The sequence below is a fragment of the Dicentrarchus labrax genome, unplaced genomic scaffold, assembly GCF_905237075.1.
Source record: "Dicentrarchus labrax unplaced genomic scaffold, dlabrax2021, whole genome shotgun sequence".
Classification (NCBI taxonomy): domain Eukaryota; kingdom Metazoa; phylum Chordata; class Actinopteri; family Moronidae; genus Dicentrarchus; species Dicentrarchus labrax.
In genome coordinates, this window is record NW_026136710.1 from 12,903,978 (window position 1) to 12,910,869 (window position 6,892).

The 6,892-nt window shown below is 38.7% G+C and overlaps 1 protein-coding gene across 1 annotated transcript; it reads right to left on the reverse strand.

The window, feature by feature from the left end:
* Window positions 1-252: 252 nt before the first annotated feature.
* Window positions 253-6,884, reverse strand: drg1 (developmentally regulated GTP binding protein 1). The gene is made up of 9 exons (XM_051413069.1): window positions 6,696-6,884; window positions 4,967-5,090; window positions 4,656-4,831; window positions 4,491-4,560; window positions 3,947-4,116; window positions 3,144-3,274; window positions 1,818-1,985; window positions 1,556-1,678; window positions 253-616 (listed from the first exon to the last, which is right to left on the reverse strand). Exons 1-9 carry the CDS (start codon window positions 6,732-6,734, stop codon window positions 517-519), a joined length of 1,101 nt encoding a protein of 366 aa, XP_051269029.1. The 5' UTR covers window positions 6,735-6,884; the 3' UTR covers window positions 253-516.
* Between the last annotated feature and the right edge of the window lie 8 nt (window positions 6,885-6,892).

The window sequence follows — 6,892 nt, forward strand, 5'->3', positions numbered from 1 at the left end:
GCCAGACTGAAATGGTTGGTGCTGGTGTGTTTCTGAGGGAGACCATGTAACTGTGATGGAGCACAGGATTCAATGATGCAACATTTCTGTGACGCTTCAGACCACATGTAGCATATCATCTGGATTTTTAAAAAAGTGTACCTGGCTACACTGGATTCATATATATGCTAACATTCATATGGAGGGATGACATAAATGTTAAGATTGGATATAAAGAAAAAAAAGGTTGCATAAGAATGATAAACAGCAAGATTCCTTAATGATGTTTTTATTGTACAGATTTTCTTAGATTTTATTGCAAGCCTTAACCAGTATTCAATATGAACTATTCATGGTGTTAAGTACTGTAGGTTCTTTTAAATGTAACACTTACATTCATGTCATTTGGTTTTTAAATTAGAGCGGAAAAACTCGGGGACCACATGACACAGATGCTCTAATGGATATGTTTGGTGATTTACTGAGCAACTGTACAGAACACTTTGTGATATACAGGCCATGCAGTGAACACTCTCTTTACTTTTTCACCAGCTGGATAACGTCTTCATCCTCCATTACATGGTCTTTGCCCACCTTTTGAGGGTTGTGTTTCACAGATGACCCCCACACGAGTGCACTGAAAGAGAAATAGTTAAAATCATAAAATAAATAAATACAAATAAATGATTGTACCTGAATGATTACTTTAAGGCAGTCAACAGGACGAATGTCTCATTTTATAGAAACACAAAAAAGGATGAAAGAGCTCATCATTCAGTAGTGGACACCTTAATGACACCAAGAAATAATTTATACAGATACTATTATTCTTTCTTTGCTAGAGCAGCAATGGTTCTGCACTATAAAGTAACCTACAGGCTACAATGACATCCTTTAGTTCCAAAGGCTTTCTAATAATGTGTCACTGTTTGACCCATTTATTCCCTGGAGGATGGGTAATGCTCTGCAGCATTAACATATCGACTGATTGATGATCTTAGCTCTCCCATTTGGAGATGGTGGTGCAACATTTCATCTCAGATCCTAATCCGGACTCTCAGATGAATGCTTATCTGGCTTATCTCGGCATAAAAGAGGGCAGTGATCTTTGATTACAGTGGCTGTGTTGCTTTAAACCATTTGATGACCACTTGTTATTCCGGTGTAAGGTAACTCCATCGATGCCTTTTAGTAAGAAACTTTGTCATCCCTAAAGAAACTGCTAATAAATTAACTGCAGTGTGGAATCAAGCAGATAAATAACATTGGTACAGATCTAAATGATCTTCGCCAGGTAAGTGAATAAAAATTCACTGTTCCAGTTGAAAAGAAACTAAATATTCTGTTGATATGAACTATAAATGAAACTAGAGTTATATAATACTAACTATTCCCCCCTTTAATGTGATTGGATTTCTTGGACAGTAGACAATTGTGATGTACTGAACAACCTAATATCAAATAACAAGATACAAGACCTACTTCTGCAGGCGTAGCGTTCAAGATTTCACACATGATCAAGAGAATGAATTCCTTTCAGAAAGTGAAAGATTTAAAACAAGTCTACAGTACTCACTATTTCAATTCTTTGATGAGGTTTTTGTGAATCTTTAAGCAGAAATCCTCGACTGAAGTCCTTTCGTCATGGAGTACAACGGGAGATGTGTAATCAGGAAGCTGGCCTTTAGGTTTAGTGTAGCTGCAAATGAACACAGGAGCTCAGTCAAATTCTGCAGTCTAAACCAACAAAAATGTAATTTTCACATTGATTCCTTGTTCCCAGCTATCTTTAACCTCTGTTCACACCCCCTTGTGGTGACTGTATGAACAACTCTTACATGCGCACAAGCTTTAGGTAGTCCCACATCCTCTCCAGCAGGTCGTCGAAGTTCCAGCGGTGGTGGGCCGAGATGGGTACACAGTGAGGCACCTTGTAGATGATGTCGAGCTCCTCGATGGAGATCTGATCAATTTTGTTGAGCACATAAATGCATGGGATGTAGACCCTGTTGTGACAAGAGACTGTGAGTGGCTGCTGCTCGTGGCATCGCTGCATAATCAGCAGGCATCCTCTGGTAAACTACATGTTAGCTGTTTCAGGCTTGAGTCATCCAATATAACTACAAACCAGAAGTAACTTTCCTTGCATTTCTAATGCATGTGTAGCAGTGTGTATGTCGTGCTAAATTAAGAACATGGCATTATGAATTCTTGTGGAGTCCTATCTGCATTTAGCAGTGACCTTTATTTTGAAACATTTTCATTTATGCTTCTCAAACTAATGTTAATGTGTTTTAGTGGGAAACACTTTTTAATGTAGAATTCACATGCCTTCTTGTAAAAGAGAATGTTTGGTGTCATAACAGGTAGTTTAGCGACCCACAAACCAGACTGTGGGTTGCACTTCTGCTAGCTTTACTTCCTCTATTTGTTCTGTCCCCTGGGAAGTTATGCATGTTCTTTGCTCTTTTACTTTTAGACTCACTAAGTCTAAAAGTAAAAGCAAAACATGTAAAAGTTGAAAGTGTAAAGTCACATTTAAAGACAATTAAATTTCTGTATTCATTTTTACATGTAAATATGTTAATTAGAAAAGAACTTTGTCAAGGCATATGTGTGGCAGGGATGCTGCATAGCTGGAAAGGCACTGTAATATTCATCTTTTCCTTGGGAAAGCACAGAGAGCATTAATAGCAAGAGAGTCCCTGTGAATGCTTTGTTTCTCAACAGCTGCAGGGAGGTTATGCTGTTGCCATGTCTGTTACCTTGCAATAAAACGCTGAACGACTGCCCTGGGAAGTAAAATCCTTGTCCAATATGCAACACAGCAAGTTAGATCCACTACACCTTCCCCAGCAAACATCATCCATGTTCTAAATTTTAATACATTTGTTGAGTTTTTATATTTAATTACAATGAGAAATAGTAATCCCATAGGTTTTTAAGTAAGATAGGACATTGCTTATGGAGATACTGCACTTTATGCATTAAACACATGTATGAAAGTGATGTGAAAATGCACGTGTGCTTGGAACAGAATGAACAGCATTTTCAAATGTATCTGCATTGGTGTAGTGGGAATTGAAATGGGATTGAAGATTTCAACAAGCCACACCCACTGGGAATGACTAAGGAAGGCCCATTCTAGCACTTCAGCAGCTTACCGATTTCCCTCCACCACATCAATGAGGTCATCAGCTGTGGAGTCGCTGCGGAGAGTGATGTCGGCATTGTGGATCTTGTACTCTGCCAGGATACTCTTAACAGTTTCGGCATCCAGCTCAGTTTGCGCACACTAAAGATTGGCAACAGGGAAGGGCAGGCGTGATGTCAATAAACAGAAGACAGTGAGACATTAAAAAAATAAATACCTTAAACATACCAAACAGTTTACATCATGTTTCAGGTAAATGATAATGAAAGTCTACAAGGAGGATAGAAGAATAAATATGCAGGAGCAACTTAGTTAAATGTAATCTTATGCATATCCAGCAGAAGGCAGCATTGAGAAGTGTTTCAGTGTCTGTTACTAAGGCGATGAGACATGGTTATGTAAAAATGTGTTCGATTCTGCAGATCAATTTAAACTTTGAATAACTGTATACACGTATAGCCAGTTATTAAAGGATATTATGTGTTTGTTTAAACTAATGAGATACCAGAAAAATTCCCATCATCAAAATGAACTGACAATCAACTGCTGACAACTAAAATCCTACACTCCAGAATAATGGCAGTATTAATGGACATCCTTTAATAGACTATCAGTGTATAGAATAATGGTTCTCATTATGATAATCCAGCTCATCAGTCAGTAAATGACAAGTAGACAATCTTGTCATTGTTTCAAGACACACACAATCACTAAAATCAGCATTATTCATTTCAGTGATTCATTTAGACGTGATCATTTTGATGATGGGAATTTTTCTGTATTTAATTTGAACACATTCAGTTTGAGACATACTGTAGCTGTGAAGTTGATGCCTCCTTTGTCCTTCTTCTTAAAGCCGATGTTGGGTGGCTGCTTGTTAAGTCGGATGCCAAACCCCTCCAGCTCGTGTTCTATCAGCTTCTTATGGCCAAGAGGCTTCAACACATCGAGCACTATCAGGATTAAGTTGCAAGTTCGAGCCACTAAAACAAAAAGGAGGAGGGAGAAGCAGACACTGGTTAAAGCATGAAGGATTCACATCACTTCTGTAGCGCATACAGTATTTATCCTCAGCCCTTTAATAATAGTAACACTCATGACGTTGTACTTTTTCCTGCCACCGTTTGAGCACTGGAATGTATTTGATTACATCATTCATTTTGCCTCTTTGCTGCCATTAGAAGCACACAGTCATGACAAAAGCAGGTCTCTCATTAAATGGAACAACAGGAAAAGCATTACACTTCTGCATCAATATCAGTAGGAAAATAACTCAATGAAACTGGTATCATCCTTGATTTATTTGTCTGTATTTGTGTTTCAATCTTAGCAGAAACCTCACTAACCACATCTTTACCTGCAATGACCTGTCTGCCTCTGCCCTTGCCATCCTTGGCCCCCTCAATGATACCTGGGAGATCCAGGAGCTTAGAGGGAAGAAACAAGAAAGTAACATATGTATCCCACTGCAAACATATCACACTGAAAACACCTTTATTGAAAAAATAAGAAAGCCTGGTACCTGAATTTTGGCACCTTTGTAGCGAATGACTCCTGGTACCGTCGTAAGGGTGGTGAACTCATAGGCGGCAACCTCAGAGTACACGCCTGCAAGGTTACTTAGCAGTGTAGACTTTCCCACCGAGGGAAAACCAACAAAGCCAATACGAGCATCACCAGTTTTTGCAACATCAAAACCTAAAGACAAAAAAAAAAAAAGGAATAGCGAACTTGAATCAACCAAATATTAACTTTGATGCTTTAAATGACAGAAATGGTTTAAACAATGTTTGTAATAAAACCTCTAAGAGTAGAAGCTGCACAAAGTATTACCTTCTCCTGCTGCACCACCACTACCTCCCTTTGGTGTGATGAGTTCCCTCCTCAGTTTGGCAAGACGTGCTTTGAGCAGACCCAAGTGGTGAGCTGTGGCCTTGTTCCTCTGCGTCCTGGCCATCTACAATTTACAGCAGCAACACCAGCATGAGGTCTTACACTTGTTTTTTGCATGTAGGTTTCGTGGTAACCAGTGAGTAGAAGAGTCGTAAGACTATTTTTACAGGCAGAACCAAAGATTACACATCTACAGAAGAACAACAGCTTGTGCTCCCTGCGACACGCTTGTCCAGCGTGTTTCCCTGCTTTTTGTCCATTGCATGCTGGGATAGGCCTGAGCCCTCCACAATTTTGAATCTGAATAATTGGGTATAAAGAATTGAAGCATAGTGCATCTTTTACAGATTTTTATAGCTTAAGGTAATTGTGTTACTGTGAATGTTTTGCAATAAAAATGCCTCACAATAAAACCCTTCACTGCAACCCAACCCAGCTGTATACTAAAAAGACAGACTTTAGAAGATATCCACTTAATCTGATTTACTCAGACTACTGGAGCCGTATATTAGGTCAACTTTGGAATACACTTTTGCATAGACTGCAGATTTTATCCCCCCCATCACTTACATTAGTAGCTCATTAAGAAGAGATATTTGAATAGCCAGTATGAACAGTGTCATTGTTCATATTAGGGCTGCACAGTAAATCAAAATATTATTGAAATCACAACATGGACATGTGCAATATTCAAATCACAGAAGCAATTTTTTGATGATGAAATGACAAAAAAAACACGATAGTTCTTGCCTGCAAATCTTGTTCTCCAGATGTAAGAAAACATGTTCCGAACAAATTTCACGTTATGAGATTCATTTTTTCTGTGAATATGCAAAAATGATCTTTCCCGCACTAATCATGAATTATATAGCAATATCTGTAAAAACAAAAAGACAACTGCAATATAATCTTTTTATTTATCATATCGTGCAACCCTAGTTCACTATTGATTTAATACAGCCTCAAAAAACAGTGAATCTATCTTTAGCTGGTGGGATATAACAGACCACGGTGTGATAGTGTCTTAACTGAACTGTGCTTCATCTGTTTTAATTGGAGGTAAACTTGTTTTCTTTTGTTTATAACTTCTACTAACCCTTAAGAACCACAGTTAACTACACGTTTCTTCTTGTACTATCTCTGCTAAAGTACTTGGAAATGATCTAAACTATACTTCTTAACAAAAAGCTCTTGTTCAGGGCTACTTTTTAAACTTTTAAATGCCTAAAATACAACATAAGACAGCATCTGTTACACACAAACTAAAAATAACCCCCCAAAACAACTGTCTTTCATATTAGGTTAATTCGGGACTAATATGTGATGTTTTCTGAGCATCATGGATGTGGGCTTTAACACAACACCTCTCTGAACCCGGTTGCTATGTCGATTATTCCGAATCAGCACTAACCCGTATCTATGCTAGCGACCATGCTAGGGGATAGCGACATCTCCTAAATACACAGGGTTTTATCAAAGCTTATTTGAAAGTCGAAGGAGCACGTTCAAGTAAAGTTACAAGTTGTTTTTTCCAATACACATTGTAGAGTGTCGAAGAGATATTACGGTGTCCTACGGGGCCCAGCTGTGGGAGCTAGGCTAATATTTGCTAGCGGTTAGCTAAAACGTGTCGGATTCATTGAGTTAGCCAGCTGAGCTTAAACCTTACCTCATTTTCAATCTCTGCTATTTTGGCGAGTATACTCATGGTGACTGGAGTTCCTGTGTGCTGCCAATGTTACCGGAAAAAAAGTTTGAAAGATTTAACACAGAAGTTGGTAAAACTTAGATGTAACTTAGCAAGCACGCTAGCCTACACCACGCAAGTGCCGCGGTGCGCTGCTTCGCGGGAAATCTCGCGAGAAC